The sequence below is a fragment of the Panthera tigris genome, assembly GCF_018350195.1.
Source record: "Panthera tigris isolate Pti1 chromosome F3 unlocalized genomic scaffold, P.tigris_Pti1_mat1.1 chrF3_random_Un_scaffold_45, whole genome shotgun sequence".
In the NCBI taxonomy this organism is placed as follows: Eukaryota; Metazoa; Chordata; class Mammalia; order Carnivora; family Felidae; genus Panthera; species Panthera tigris.
In genome coordinates, this window is record NW_024962182.1 from 353,392 (window position 1) to 370,364 (window position 16,973).

The 16,973-nt window shown below is 37.1% G+C and overlaps 1 protein-coding gene across 1 annotated transcript; it reads right to left on the reverse strand.

Moving 5' to 3' along the window:
• Positions 1-7,162: 7,162 nt before the first annotated feature.
• LOC122236305 (ankyrin repeat domain-containing protein 26-like) lies at positions 7,163-16,695 on the reverse strand. The gene is made up of 6 exons (XM_042977171.1): positions 16,498-16,695; positions 15,753-15,970; positions 14,288-14,516; positions 9,782-9,829; positions 8,716-8,761; positions 7,163-7,317 (listed from the first exon to the last, which is right to left on the reverse strand). Exons 2-6 carry the CDS (start codon positions 15,899-15,901, stop codon positions 7,298-7,300), a joined length of 492 nt encoding a protein of 163 aa, XP_042833105.1. The 5' UTR covers positions 15,902-15,970; positions 16,498-16,695; the 3' UTR covers positions 7,163-7,297.
• Positions 16,696-16,973: the final 278 nt, after the last annotated feature.

The window sequence follows — 16,973 nt, forward strand, 5'->3', positions numbered from 1 at the left end:
GCAACTTTGCCGAATTCATGAATCCATTCTAGCAGTTTTTTGGTGGCATTTTGGGGGTTTTCCATATAGAGTATCGTGTCATCTGAGAAGAGGGAAAGTTTGACCTCCTCCTGGCCGATTTGGATGCCTTTTATTTCTTTGTGTTGTCTGATTGCAGAGGCTAAGACTCCCAATACTATGTTGAGTAACAGTCGCGAGAGCGGACATCCCTGTCTTGTTCCTGACCTTAGAGGGGAAACTCCCATTTTTCCCCACTGAGGATATTAGCATTGGGTTGTTCATATATGGCTTTTATGATCTCGAGGTATGCTCCTTCTCTCCCTCCTTTCTTGAGGGATTTTATCAAGAAAGGATGCTGTATTTTGTCAAATGCTTTCTCTGCATCTATTGAGAGGGTCATATGGTTCTTGCCCTTTCTTTTATTGATGTGATGAATCACGTTAATTGTTTTGCAGATATTGAACCAGCCCCGCATCCCAGGTATAAATCCCGCTTGGTCATGGTGAGTAATACTTTTCATGTATTGTTGGATCTGGTTGGCTAATATCTTGTTGAGAATTTTTGCATCCATGTTCCTCAGGGAACGTTGTCTATAGTTCTCCTTTGTAGTGGGGTCTCTGACTGGTTTTGGAATCAAGGTAGTGCTGGCTTCATAGAAAGAGTTTGCAAGTTTTCCTTCCATTTCTATGTTTTGGAACAGTTTCAAGAGAATAGGTGCTAACTCTTCCTTAAATGTTTGGTAGAATTCCCCCCTGGAAAGCCATCTGGCCCTGGACTCTTGTTTTTTGGCAGATTTTTGATTACTAATTCGATGTCCTTACTGGTTATGGGTCTGTTCAAATTTTCTATTTCTTCCTGTTTCAGTGTTGGTAGTGTATATGTTTCTAGGAATTTGTCCATTTCTTCCAGGTTACCCATTTTATTGGCATATAATTGCTCGTACTATTATCTTATTATTGTTTTTATTTCTGCTGTGTTGGTTGTGATCTCTCCTCTTTCATTCTTGATTTTATTTATTTCGGTCCTTTCCTTTTTTCTTTTTTGACCAGACTGGCTAGTGGTTTATCAATTTTGTTAATTCTTTCAAGGCACCAGATTCTGGCTTGATTGATCTGTTCTACTGGTATTTTTGTGGGTTTGTTTGCTTGTTTCGATAGCATTAATTTCTGCTGTAATCTTTATTATTTCCTGTCTTCTGCTGGTTTGGGGTTTTATTTGCTGTTCTTTTTCCAGCTCCTTAAGGCGTAAGGTTAGGTTGTGTATCTGAGATCTTTCTTCCTTCTTTAGGAAGGCCTGGATTGCTATATATTTTCCTCTTATAACCACCTTTGCTGCATCCCAGAGGTTTTGGGTTGTGGTGTTATCCCTTTCATTGACTTCCATATACTTTTCAATTTCCTCTTTAACTCCTTGGTTGGCCCATTCATTTTTTAGTAGGATGTTCTTCAGTCTCCAAGTATGTGTTACCTTTCCCAATATTTTCTTGTGGTTGATTTCGAGTTTCATAGTGTTGTGGTCTGAAAATATGCACGGTATGATCTCAATCTTTTTGTACTTACTTAGGGCTGATTTGTGTCCCAGTATATGGTCTATTCTGGAGAACGTTCCATGTGCACTGGAGAAGAATGTATATTCTGCTGGTTTAGGATGAAATGTTCTGAATATATCTGTTAAGTCCATCTGGTCCAGTGTGTCATTCAAAGCCATTGTTCCCTTGTTGATTTTTTTTTTTTTTTTGATTAGATGATCTGTCCATTGCTGTGAGTGGGGTGTTGAAGTCTCCTACTATTATGGTATTACTATCGATGAGTTTCTTTATGTTCGTGATTAATGGATTTACATATTAAGGTGCTGTCACATTTGGCGCATAAGTGTTTACAATTGTTAGGTCTTCTTGGTGGATAGACACCTTGATTATGACATAATGCCCTTCTGCATCTCTTGATACAGTCTTTATTTTAAACTCTAGATTTTCTGATATAAGTATGGCTACTCTAGCTTTCTTTTGTTGACCATTAGCATGATAGATGGTTCTCCATCCCCTTATTTTCAATCTGAAGGTGTCTTTAGGTCTAAACTGGGTCTCCTGTAAACAGCATATAGATGGACCTTGTTTTCTTATCCATTCTGTTACCCTATGCCTTTTGATTGGAGCATTGAGGCCACTGACATTTAGAGTGAGTACTGAAAGATATGAATTTATTGCCATTATGACGCTTGTACACTTGGAGTTTCTGGTGGAGTTCTCTGCTCCTTTCTAATCTTTGTTGCTTTTAGTATATATATATATGTATGTATATGTATACGTATATATATATATGTATATGTATATATGTATGTATATATATTTTTTCATCTTTTCTTCCCTCAGAAAGTCCCCCTTAAAATTTCTTGCAGGGCTGGTTTAGTGGTCACAAATTCCTTTAATTTTTGTTTGTCTGGGAAACTTTTTCTCTCTCCTATTTTGAGTGACAGCCTTGCTGGATAAATAATTCTTGGCTGCATTTATTTTTTTATTTTATTTGTTTAATGTTTATTTATTTTTGACAGAGAGAGAGAGAGAGAGCATGAGCAGAGGAGGGGCAGAGAGAGAGGGAGACAGAGAATCCGAAGCAGGCTCCAGGCTCTGACCTGTCAGCACAGAGCCCGACAGGGGGCTCGAACTCACAAACTGCGAGATCATGACCAGAGCCAAAATTGGACGCCTAACCGACCGAGCCACCCAGGCGCCCCTGCATATTTTTCTGATTCAGCACACTGAATATATCCTGCCACTGCTTTCTTGCCTGCCAAGTTTCTGTGGATAGGTCTGCTGCAAACCTGATCTGTCTTCCCTTTTAGGTTAGGGAACTTTTTTTTTTTTTCCTTGCTGCTTTCATGATTCTCTCCTTGCCTGAGTATTTTGTGAATTTGATTATGATATGCCTTGTTGGTCGGTTTTTGTTGAATCTAATGGGGGTCCTCTGTGCTTCCTGGATTCTGATGTCTGTGTCTTTCCCCAGGTTTTGTAAATGTTTTCCGCTATCATTTGCTCACATAACCTTAATAACCCTATTTCTCTCTCTTCCGCTTCTGGGACCCCTATGATTCTGATGTTGTTCCTTTTTAATGAGTCACTGGTTTCTCTAATGCTTACATCATGCTCTTTTGCCTTCATCTCCCTCTTTTTTTTTTTTTTTTCTGCTTCGTTATTCTCTATAAGTTTGTCCTGTATATCATGGATTCTCTGTTCTGCCTTGTCCATCCTTGCTGCCACTGCATCCATCCGGATTGCAGCTCAGTTATATTATTTTCAATTTCATTCTGGCTATTTTTTACTTCTTTTATCTCTGCAGAAAGGGATTCTAATCTATTTTCGACCCCAGCTAATATTCTTATTATCGTGATTCTAAATTCTGGTTCAGACATCTTGCTTGTATCTGTGTTGGTTAAATCCCTGGCTGTGGTTTCTTCATGCTCTTTCTTTTGGGGTAAATTCCTGCTGAATTCTGTGGTTCGGGTTGTGCAGATTGTTGTGTTAGTCCTCCAATCAGTGTTCTAGGTGTGTAGGATGGTTTTGTGTTGGCCTGGCTGTATTTCATGGATGGGAGACACACACAAAACTTCCATGCTGTTCCGCCATCTTGGCCCCTCCCCCCATTCACAAATATTTTAAAAACTTATCTCAGGGTACCTGGGTAGCTCAGTCGGTTAAGCATCCAACTTAGGCTCAGGTCATGATCTCACAGTATGTGAGTTTAAGCCCCACGTGGGGTTCACATTGGGCTCGCCACTGTCAGCGCAGAGCTTGCTTCAGATCCTGTCTCCCTCTCTCTCTGCCCCTCCCCTGCTGGCTTGCTTGGTCTCTCTCAAAAATAAACAGTTAAAAAAATTATCTCAATAGATGTGAAATAAACATCTTTTAACAGTCAATATTCATTCATGACAGAACTTAGAAAACTAGTATTATAAGAGAACTTCCTTAATATACTTGTAGCAGAAAGACCCTAAGTGACCCCATAGTATCTGCCCTTTAGTGTTGTCACCTTTTCTTTATAAATCTTTTCGCTTAAGATCTGTGACTTGACTCTAGCTATTAGAATATGGCACATGTAAAGGAAAATTGCAGACATAATTAATTCAGTTAATTGAGTTAATCAAAAGGAGGATTATGCTAGGCAACCCTGATCTAATCACGTGAACACCCTTCAAGGAGGACTGAGCCTTCGCTGAAGTGACAGTCTCCTTGCTGGCCTCCTAAACTAAGCGGCCGTATTGAGGAAGTCTACGTGGCCAAGAACAAGGAACAGCCTTGCTCTAGGCTGAATATTTGTGTCCCCACTCACCCAAATTCATGTGTTAACTCTTAATGTTCAACGTGATAGTATTTAGAAGTGGGGGATTTGGGAAATGAAGTCACGAAGGTGGAGCCCTCATGAATGGGATTAGTGCCCTTATAAAGGAGGGCTGTGAGAGCTCCCTTGGCCCTGTGCCAAGCAGGAAGACCAGCGTCCATGAACCAGGAAGCAGGCCGTCGCTGTACACTGAATCTGCCAGTGCCTTCATTTTGGACTTCCCAGCCTCCAGAACTGTGAAAAATAAAACTTTTTTTTTTTTCCATAAACCTATGGTATTTTGTTAGAGCAGCCCAAAAAGACTAAGACAAGTGTCTGGGAACGCTTAGGACCTAAGCCTCCAACTAGTCTCCAACTAGCAAAGAGCTGTGGAAATGAGTCCAGTCATACGGTCACAAGGAAATTCTCTTATAAACAAACTCAATGGGCTTGGAAGCAGATTCTTCCCCGTTGAAGCACCCAAATGGGGAAGCGCAGTCTAGCAGACACCTTGAGTACAGCCTTGTGAGAACCTGAACAAAGGACCCAGCTAAGCCACTGCTTAGCTTCTGGCCCATAAAAATGTGAGATAAATGCGTGTGGCTTTAAGACACTGTGTGGATGGTGATCTGTTGTAAACGGCAAGAGCAAACTAAGAGACTAATAAAAGACGCACACTTTTAAAAACCCCACTATCTACATAGTTACAGAAAACTACTTTTACATGTTGCAATTTCAAGAAGACATGAACACTCACTATCCTCACATTTACTCAACGTCATTCTTGTAGTAGGAAAGAAAAAAAATGAAAGCTCTAGGAATTGGAAAGAAAAATGCCACTATTTATAGATTATATGTCACTGCATGTACCAAATCCAAAAGAATCTGCAGATAAAACACTCGAGTAAGAAACAATATATTGTGGGGAATAAGCTTAGACAATTAAAAGACTAGTTGTTTGGAAAAATCAGTATAAGAAATGTCTTTCCTTACAAACTGTTGGCCGATTCGATGCAATTCCAATGAGAACCGGCTTTGGAGAGCTTGCCAAGTTGATTATAAAAGACCTGTGGAGCCCTTCTTCCTTTCTTCTTTCTCATCCCCAACATTTTAGTTCCCAGTCCTAGAAACAGAGGCATGGAGTTGTGGGGGTCCAGAGTGAGGTGTTAGAATGGGGAAGGCATTATGTGTAGGACAGTCACCCTGCACAGTGTTGGAGCTCAAGTGAGAGCATCCCTGAAAAGTGAATGGTATAGAATAATGAAGTATCACAGCCTGAACAGGGTAGGGAGGCATCTGCACAGGGGAAGAATAGCCCAGTGGGGGTTTTCAGAACCTGCAGGGGGGCAAGTCATCTGCAGAAGAGGTGGCCTGGCACAGGGTGTCTGAGAAAGGAGATATTTACATGTCTCAAAGTACTTCCCCATAAAATACTAAATAATTGGAAAGTGGAAAGTTAACATTCCAGGCGAGAAACCTGGCAGATACTACCTCCGGTGGCCAGCATTAACATCACCAGTATGGGGACAAATCAAAATTGTAGGTCACATGATAGGATGCAAAGAGTAGGTTGTAGTGATACTCTTGCTAAACATGTATGGTCTGAATTTTACCATAAGGAAGCCTAAGAAAAATCCACATTGAAAGACATTCCACATTACTGGAATTTACTCGTCAAAAGGTTAAAAGTCATGAAAGTCGAGGAAAGACAAAGGAACTGTTCTGGAGTGAAAGAGACTAAGACACACAATTCAATACATGGCTCTAAACAGGACCTTCCTTGGTATAACGTATACTACAGATAAGTGACCAAACTTAAAAAGAATTATGAGGAATAAATGATAGAATTATACTGAACCCTTGAACAAAAGAGTTTTAATGGGTGCACTGACTACACACAGATTTTTTTTTTTCAGTACTGGAAATGTAATTTCTTTTATAATTTTCTTCATGGTATTATTTTCTGTAGCTTACTTTAAGAATATAGTATGATACGTATAATATACAAAAGATTACTGGTAGTAGTAGTGGTTAAGTCTTAGGGGGTCAAAAGTTGTTCATGGCTTTTTGACTGTGGGGGGCGTGGTCAGAGCCCTTAACCCCGTTGTTTAAGAGTCGAGTGTATTAGAGTTAATGTTCTGATTGTGAAGGTTGTATGGTAGTTATGTGGAATGTACTGACTTGTAGGATTTAAATGCTACAGGAATCAGGCATCCCATTAGCAGTTTACTTGCAAATGGCTCTGGGGCGGGGGGGGGGGAGTTTTTTTTGTTTTGTTTTCTCTAATTTTTCTTGTCTCTAACTTTGTTTCCAAAAAGCAAATCAAAAATAAATAAATGAATAAATAAATAAATAGAAAAGTTGAAAAGCCTTAGGCAAATCTTATTTCTCCATGTGGAAAGAGCTACAAATCAGTGTTTACAATTAAAATTATAGATAGGTTTTATGGTAGTATAAAAAAAATTGTAATATGTACAAACATTGGCAAGAGCCATAGCAGGAATATATCAACATAATGTCTAAATCTTTAGGCCCACATATAGTCATAAAAATTGGGAAATACAAAAAGCCATCCATGAACACTACTGAAGTATTAATGACAACTTGGTTGTTTGGGTGCTGTTTAAACCGCTGGTAGTGGAGCAGTCTGATGTATGTAAAACCCTCTAGTGGTAGTTTCCACGTACAAAATGTGCTTAAAAGTTAATGAGATGCCAAGAAACATAGTTTAAAATATTATAAAGATTTTCATTACACACATATGATACAAAAACTTTTTCCTTTAATCAAGATTTTGCCTTATAGTGTGTTCAATTGGGAAGCAATGAAAATGTTTTGTAAGCATCCAGTAAATTTTTTCTATTTATTTTTCAAATTGTATAATTTTTGTTCAAAATCTGTACATATTCTCGTGACGCTCTCCATACTGGATCTTGATTTAGAATTGAATCATCAGTAGATACTAAAGGATTTCTACAGGATCCTCATTCAAATTTGGTAGCAGCTGAAAAGGAAAAGAAAGAATTATCTTCTTTCTCCAAAATACTTTTCACTACAAGTGATTAAAAAAAAAAGAAAAAAGGAAAGGAAAGGAAAGGAAAGGAAAGGAAAGGAAATAGAAAAAAAAAGTTGGGGCCTTTATGAGTGTTAAGAAAAATGAAAAATACCTACGTACAACTGCAATATGAAACCCAAGATTAGTATTAAATATATTTTGCTCAGGGTTGCACACTGAATTAATTGCTATTGTAGATAAATGTCAGAGTTTCTGTTTTTTTCATTACAAGATGAAAGTACAAGATGAGGACACAGTCCACCCTGAACAATCATAAACTATAAACCGAAAAATCAAACAGGCATTTCCAAACAGAGCCAAGTATACAGATGTAAGTGACAGGTATGAAACACAGCACTACTGGAACATACGGAAGGGACATCCCAGTTTTGTGTCAATATTGTCTGCTCTTTGGTGAAGGTGATATGTCAGCTGATACCTGAAGGATAAGGAAAAAGTATGCTACTTAGATGGAAGAAGCACATACAAAGGGCTAGAAGTGAGGAAGAACACTTGTGCAATTAATTATGAGTAGTTTAGTTTGACAAGGTGCTAGAGCAAAGCAGCAGAGTAGGGCAAATAGTGAGAGACAAGGCTGAATCATCTGGCAAGAAGCAAACTGATTTGGGTGTTTTCGTTCCATGCTAAGGAACTTGAAGTTTTACCCAAGGGCAAAAGCAATGACAAAGTCAATGAGTGAAGATTGAAACCCGTTACCTGTCAAGTGACAGCTATATGACCTCTAATTACTTAACCAAGCATTACTAAGACGACTTTGGCTTTTTGGGTCTTCTATCACTAGCAGAAACAACAATTTGATAAAGCACACCTTTTCTGAGATTTGTGCAGGTTGACAGTTCCACAGGGATGGCACCAGTGAAGGAAGATTGTCGCCAGAAATAATAACAGATATAAAGACTTAGGGAGATTGAAAAAAACTTCTTCAACGTTTATTTATTTTTGAGAGAGAGACAAACCACAAGCGGGCAGGGGCACAGAGAGAGGGAGACACAGAATCTGAAGCAGGCTCCAGGCTCCGAGCTTTCAGCACAGAGCCCTCTGTGGGGCCTGAACCCACCTGAGCTGAAATCCGTCGCCCAACCGACTGAGCCACCTGGGTGCCCCTAGACTTGTGGGAGATTTTAAAAGAGCTATGACACATGAGGACTAAATGAGGAAGAAGTGTGTTCTTCATTATGCTCATGCTTTTACATTTTTTATTAGCTATGTACAAAAAAATGTGAATGTAGCATCTATTATCCAAACAATGGAAAGGGATGCCATTTACTATTTATAGTTTATTTCAGAAATCAATGATATCTAACTTCATACATTTTGGCAACATACCTTCTTCTAGTGCTCTGGTTATTCTTTTCTCCAACTCCTGCTGCGTCTGAAATAAGCCAAATATTATTTAGAATGTGTAAGGTAAACAAAAGTCATTGTAGGAATTATATATAGCTTACGACATGTGGTCTTGAAATAATACTTGTAGAGATTAAACCAAAGTTAGGGATTGCTTAAATAGGAAGACAATCACATGAATAAAATAAATTCCTATTTTATTTTAGTTTTAGATAATGGAGAACAGATACATACATACACACACATACATATATGTATATATATGTATATATATATACGTGTGTGTGTAATATATAACACATATATATTACATATAATATGTGTATAATATATATATAATGCTATTTAAGCGAATCTGATAAAAAGCACAATTAATATTGATCTATTGAATATGTATAATCTCTGAAAGGTGATGTTTGATCTTACTGGTACAAAAAAGTTTAAACAAGATTCATATTGTATACTGAATTATTACTTGGAAATGATTAGAAAAACTGCCATTTGTGAAAGTTTAATCAGGTTTTTACCTTAATGAATTGTTCCTTAAAATGGGCTTTCCATTTTTTCACTCTTAGAAAAACAAAATTTGAAGGAATGCTTTTTGCTATTAGTTTTTCAGGACTGACTCTTAAATATATATAAAATGAAGAAAGTGGGACTGTCATACTGTCATGTGGAAATTCTATTGGCAAAAAGTTGAGTAAAAATATTTTGCTATCTGTATTATGACTAAAACACTTATTTCTTTTCATATGCACACAAAGATTTCAGAAAATCTCTTTGAAGAAAGGAAAAATAGAGGGTTACAACAGTTTTCAAACTTAGCTTCTGATTTATAACTTTCTCAATTACAGATAAGGAAAACAGTATAAAATTTTCAATTGTAACTTTGTTTCCTTTCTCCAAATTAGGACCAAGTTTTGAAACACTTGACTACAGGTGACCCTTGAATAACACAGGGGTTGGGGTACATTCACAAACCTGTATACAATTTTTCATCCCCCCAAAACTTAATTACTAATAGCCTACTGTTGACCGGAAGCCTTACCGGTAACATAAACAGTCGATTCATACGTGTTTTGTCCAGTAGAATAAGCTAGGGCAAAAAATGACATTGAGAAAAACGGAAGGAAGAGGAAATACACTTACAATACTGTACACTATCCAAAAATAATCCATGTGTAAGTAAAGTAGACCCGCACAGGTCAAAACCATGTTGGTCAAGGGTCAAGTGTATATTACAACTGTTCCTGTCTAGAATGTTCTTATTTAGATCTTCCTTAGACAAGTTAGCCTCTCCCTGAATGCCCCAATCGGGCTCCAAAATAGTGTACTGAACATAGTCAACACTGTGGTGATAAGGATTCCAATGTCTTTACAAATTTGGGTGTGAGGACAAATGTTTTAGCTGACATGTTTCCCCGTATTTTCAGAGACTGTTTTCCCTAATACCTTTTTTTAATTGAAGTATAGTTGACATACAATGTTACACTAGTTTTTCAGTATACAAATTCAGATTGGACAATTGTATACACTATGCTATGCTTGCTACCGTACGTGTAGTTACCCTCTGTCACCATGCAACATTAATACAATATTTTTGATGATATTCCATATGCTGTATTCTTCATTCCTGTGACTTATTTACTTTATAACTGCACCTCCCCTCTAGCAACCACCAATTTGTCCTCTGTAGTTATGATTCTGTTTGTTCACTTGTTTTGTTTTTTTATATTCCACATGTAAGTGAAATCAGATAGTGTTTATTTGTCTTTCTCCGATTTATTTCACCTAGCATAATACCCTCTAGGTCTATCAATGTTGTCACAAATGGCAAGATCTCATTCTTTGTGATAGCTGAGCTATATTTCATTGTATACATATTACACATTGTCTTTATCCATTCATCTCTCCATGGACACTTAGGTTGCTTCCCTATTTTGGTTATCACAAACAATGTTTCCATAAACATAGGGATGCATACAACTTTTCAAATTACTGTTTTCATTTTCTTTGGGTAAATACGCAGTAGTGGGATTCATGAATATCTATTTTTAAGTTTTTGAGGAAACATAACACTTTTTTGACAATAGCATTATATTCGGGCCTTATAAAATGAATGGGACAACATTACTATACCAGACTTAAAAATTAATAACTTAATACCAGATGATGGGGGAAGGCTTTATTCAAACAATTTTGTGTTACCATTAATAAATACGATATAAAATATAAACCACGTTTTTTATATGACATGACTTAAGGAGCTACCAAGGTAATGTTGCATCTTTTCCCCAAAAGCTCTTTTCCTAAATATTTACCTCTGTGACCTTTATGTTTATTTCTAGGTAAAAACTGTGTTTCAATGGTGAAAATAGCTTTCAAGTCCATGAATAAGAACACGTGTACTTTTATGTATACCTTTCCATTGATCAGAAATATAAGAGGCTGAGAAAATTATACACAGAAAAAATATATATCAGCAAATTTTAATTCAAAGAACATTTTTAAAGGATTTTTAATTAGAAGGATTTTCTCATTAACTGTTAGCATTCAAATATGGCCCATAGAAATCTAAGGTTCGGTTGGGGGCACTGCAGGATTGAGGGACAAGGAAGTCACAGCCGTAGTCTCCATCTCTCCTTTAGTTAGACAGCTCTACTTCTCTCTGTTTTACACAATATAGTTTAATGCAAAAAAAAAATACATTCTATTCTTTGAAAAAAAATTATTTTGAAGGTATAAAAGTCACTAATTTAGTCAAAGTCCCGAATTTTGCGTAATAGACAAAAAGGGCTCAGAGAGAGTGTACTTTGCCTGAGGTCATGAATCCAACTAGATGCAGACCAGGAATACACTTGTGGTCTTACCACGCCTAGAGTTCTATGCCCGTTACTTCCTCATAGTCAGGAAAAATACGTGTATTTTAAGTATAACTCAGAGAAAATGAATACATAAAACTTTGTCATGTGGCTCAATAATGTTTAGGTATGAGGCCCACAATAGTAGCTCTAAAACTAAATTACAAATTTTAAAGTCATCAATAAAAATAAAGGAACAGAAATTATGTTAACTCCTTTTAGTAGCAGTCAATTTTTAAGCACAACTTTTTTAAACCACAGGACAGAGAACTCGAAAGAGAAAATCTTTAGGTGAAGCAAGCAAGCTGAAACTGAGGGAATTCTTCCTGAAAGAATTATTTATTTCTTCCAAAGAAAATTTGGTTTATCAAAATCAATCAACAAATGAGTGAACCCATGGTGTGGTTATTTATAGCAAAATTTCAAACCCAACACAGATTTCTCTTTCCCATCTAGCATGCTTTTGCCTAACCTCTCATCATTCGTTGGTATGTACAAAAGACACAATTCACTTTATAATTTAAATCCAGTCGGAAATTATAGGTGAACCTTCACGTCTCACATGTGGACTTATCTCTACCCCTCCCTCCCGACGGGAAGGGAGAATTACCTAACGGGTGAATTTGGGAGAAGGAGCTAAGCAGTGCTTACGTGTTTCTGAATCTCCTCTTTGAAAAAGATGTGCCTGCCCACAGTAACATGAATTTGGGTCTGCTCTCAGCTCTGTGGTAATCACCCGGCCCCCGGGGTGGGGGTCAAGCATTTGTTTCCTCAATTTACAACTGTGTGGGGAAGTGCCCAATTTAGGAGGAAGCCCAAAGTGGCTAACATAACCTAAATCATATCTTCCAATTTGTTAGTGTGTATTAGTAATAAAGCTACTAAGTTTCTCTCCATCTCCCTGTCTCCTGTGTTCTGAATTTAGAACGAGAAGAGCAGGGTTACTTGCCGCCTACCCAGTGTCACCTGTCACAGCTCCACCGAGAAAAATGACTAGACAGCACTTACAGAAACATTCTCTTCTTCCTTGACTTCATAACTAACGTACATTGTTCAAAGGCCACGCCAACTCGAAAGAGAGAAAAAGTTGAAAGGAACCATTTTAGGAACAAACATAGAAAGTCAGACAAACTGAGGACACAGAGGAGTACATTTGAAATGAAAGAACATGACAAAAGAAGAAAAAAAACGAAGTGAAACAGAGATAAGTAATGTACCTCATAAAGAGTTCAAGGTAACGGTCATAAAGATGCTCCGTGAACTTGGGTTGGGAGAATGAATGGATCCAGTGATAACATCAACAAAGAGATAGAAAATATAAAAAAGAACCAATCAGAGCTGAAGGATACAATAACAGAAATGACGAATACACCAGAGGGAATCAACAGCAGATAAGAAGATGCAGAAGAACAGATCAACAATTTGCAAGACAGGGTAGTAGAAATCATCCAAGCCAAAAAAAAAAAAAAAAAAAAAGAGAGAATTTTAAAAATGAGGCTAGGTTAAGGGACCTGTGGGACAACATCCAGTGTAATAATACTTGCATTCAAGGGGTTCCAGAAAAAGAAAAGAGAAACGGGCAAAGAACTCATTTGAAGAAATAAAAGCTTCATTTTAAAAATTCAAATATTTGTTTGATTTAGCTATTTATAAAATGCCCTACAATCGCTCAGCAAGATATTTTATAAAAGTTGAAACAAAGGTGGTATAAGTCAAAAAAAAAAAGGAAAAAGAAAAAAGAGTGCCATAAGTAAGAAAGCAATTAAAGATGTATTCTCGTGTAAGAAAACAGCAAATCTTTTAACTTAAAAGAGAAATTAACCTTTTTAGTGTTACAAGTTGATTTCATTCATAAAAAGGACTTACCATGGATTCTTTTTTTTTTTTTTCTTTTAAGTAGCCTCCATGCTTAGTGTAGAGCCCAATGCAGGACTTGAACTCATGACCCTGAGATCAAAACCTGAGCTGAGATCAAGAGTTAGACGCTGAACTGACTGAGCCACCCAGGCACCCCCATGGATTCTTCTAAATAGTAAACATTCATATGTCGTTAAGTGTTTGGAGGACGATCATTCACTGACACACAGGGGTGCAAAAACTGGATTATAGCAAAACTTTCAAATGTTTATGAACCACTGCCAACTGAAAATAAGTCCAAGCATCTGAGTGTACCTGCGGTTAGCAGGCAATAACATTTACTTTCTAAAATCAAATTTAAGTGAAAGCTTTTCAAGAAATTTAACATGGGTCAGTCTAGTTATATTTACTGAATAGAGTTAATGCTAGGTGTCTCTTGTGGTGCACCTGGGTGGCTCAGTTGTTTTTAGTGTCCAAATCTTGATTTTGACTCAGGTCATGATCTCATGGTTTTGAGACTGAGCCCCACATTCGGCTCTGTGCTGAGCATGAAACCTGCTTGGGATTCTCTTTTTCCCTCTCCTTTTGCCCCTCCCCTGCATGCACTCACTCATTCTCTCGCTAAAATAAAATAAAAATTAGTATCTCTTGGAAATGAGAGATCAAGGGACTAAAATATATATATAAAATTTACCTCAGTTCTTTCTTAGCACATATAATTATGACTTTTACTTCATATGTATTAGTTACTTAAACAACTCAGAATTTCACGAAATTAAAAGCAACTATTATATCAGATATCTGAAACCCAAACTAAAACAGATAATATAACTCACCTTCCACAAGGAAGTCTTCCAGTAGTCATATGACGGCCGTGGGTTTAAGGTAGGAATCACTAAGTTCCCCCTTGGAGTAAGGTTTCCATTGAGCACTAAATTATTTTCAAAATGTCCACAATAAGGTGGTTCCAGGCCTGGGCTCACACTAAGGGTCCTGAGTAAAGTTTGGTGCTGCTGTCTCTCCTCAAGAAGTTTTGTATTGCTCTCTGGCAGTCTCTCCTTAGCCCTGTGAAGATTAAAAAACACAAATACATTTTCTTTTTACCTAAATCATTCCTAAATGACTTACGTTTTTTAAGTTTCCATAATAGTAAATAGCATTTGCCATTGAACAGTGTTTTAACACTGAACATGTGACAGAGCACACCTACTATCTAAAATTATACTTTTAAAATTGTTCTAAAGACATGCTTATGATTCCAGGGGGATTCCTAACAATTCAGACCAGGAAAGAGGGAGAAGTGGCTATCAGTGATGTACATGGCTTAACAAATAATACTTGCTGTCTTCTGGAGTGGCTGTACTGACAGGATCCTTCAGGATGCCATTATATATACATACTTATATTTAGTAAACCTGTTTACAGGTATAAAACTAAAACATTCCTCAAAGACATTTTCAAGCGTTTGCTTTCACCACTCTTGTACATTTCACTTATTATCTGAAAGAAACTGAGCATCTGACACTGAGGAATCATTGAGACCAACAATCTCTAGGGGAGATAGTAGATGGCAGAGGTGTGATCAGAAAGAACTAAAACAGCTACAGAGGCAATTAGCTTATAACAGTTACCAAGGCACTGGAGGCAGAATCTGCCCTTTCTGTCTTCCGTCTTCCACATGCCTCCCTCCCACCATGGTGCTCTTTTTAGCCACTTTGGGAATTATGCTACCCTTCAGCCCTGTGTGAGTCTTTCTGTATTTCACCTGGATGCCTTTATGTAAAGTAGAAAAAGCATAAAGGATAGTTTGTCTCAAGGCCCACTCTAGTAATCATACCAAAGATCACAATCGAGAGAATAAATGTACCAAGCTGCCAGGATGAGTAGTAGTAGTACTTGACCTTTTAGGTTAAAGATGTAATCTTCCAAAAAGAAACTCATCGACATTTCTATTTAGGGTAATTCTGACAAGCAATTTTATAATAATATGCTTCTAAATGAGAAAGCTTCAAACAATGCACTTAAAGACTAGCAGATCCGATCAATGGAAAATATACAGGGCGGGGGGTGCGGGGGGGTGGGGGAAGAGGTCCTGTAAAAGCGAAAAAAAGAGGAGGGATGCAAACGGTCCTGGACTAACATTTCAAAGGTAAGTTCACTTAGAAACATCATTTTCCAAAATGACACCATCTAGTTGGCTTGCACTTCCTACTCATCTCATGATCTTGGCTCCACAGACATTATGCTGTGGAGGCAAATTAATAAGCTAAATTTCTTGTCTATGATTCTCTTTTGACTTACCTGTTCAGCTTATTTCTCAAGGACTTTCTAACTTTTAATTCTTCTAGGTAGAGTTGCCTGTAGGTTTCCAACTCTGTTTTAGTAGAATCTTCTTGAGAAGTCTTCATTGTAGAGACCTGAGATTCCAGATCTCTAATTCTAAGTTCCATTTAACTTCTCGCTGAAGCATGAGCATTTTCTCTTAACTGGTCCAAGTGTTCTCAAGCTGCTGCTTGTGCCTAAAGCAAATTAACAGGATAGTTTTAAAATAGCTATAATCTGAATAATTAATTATACCTGTTTCCTTTAGTTCGGAGTCAATGATTCAGAGAGCAATTTTAAATGAAAAAAAGCTCAAGTGTAAAATATTTATCATCAATGTCAACTGAATTAAATATGATTTATAAAATTAAAGTTCAATCATTCTTGTATTAGTATTCACGCAATCTGATAATTCAAATAATAGAATCAATGACAAAAATTTAGAAGTCAACAATAAACTTAATAATCCAAGTACAGTGCAATTTTTAAATCATAATTTTTCTTTTCCTCTTAATAGTGAGACTAGTTGTTTAAACCATCATTTTTTCTTATCCTCTAGATTTAGTAGGAATAATGATGAAACCTGAAATCTTTAAAGGAACAAATACCTCCAGAAATCTACAAATTACCATAAAGCAAGTAGAGGAAACCCATACAATACATCTATCCAAAATGTAATTTGCAGTGAAATGAATTAAAGCACATTACAGATCAATCAATTAACCTGTAAAAACAGGTTGACTTCGTGTCATTTTTCTACTATGTCCAGTCGTGCTCTTTCTTCAATCTCCCGTTTATACTCTTCCACTTGACCGCGTTCTACCATATTCATTTCCATAAATTGTTTCAATTTTACTACTTCTTGCTGTAACTTCTTGTTATTGCTCTCTAGTTTTTCACGTTCTTCTTCGAAAGCTTTCATTGATAACTCTTGTTGAAGAACTTGATTTTTTTGCATCCAGGTGTAGACATTTTGAAGATGTAGTTTCCAGTTCTGTTGTAAAGACATCAGCCTGCATGAATAAAACACTATAGTTTGGAAGTGGAGTGAAAAGAGTCTAACTCAAAACTACTATCAAAATGTGTTTTTCAGATTTTAAGTAATCTCTACGCCCAGTGTGAGGCTTGAACTCACAATCTCAAGATCAAGAGTAACTGAGCCAGCCAGGCACTCAAATTTTTAAATAAACTCATTTGCAA

Coding starts and splice junctions, on each gene's coding strand:
- LOC122236305 (XM_042977171.1), bottom strand. CDS start 15,901: ATGGAACTTAGAATTAGAGATCTGGAATCTCAGGTCTCTACAATGAAG. Junction 9,830..14,287: donor GGAAGACTTCCTTGTGGAAG/GTGAGTTATATT, acceptor TTTTTGCCCTAG/CTTATTCTACTGGACAAAAC. Junction 7,318..8,715: donor AACCAGAGCACTAGAAGAAG/GTATGTTGCCAA, acceptor TTTCCTTTTCAG/CTGCTACCAAATTTGAATGA.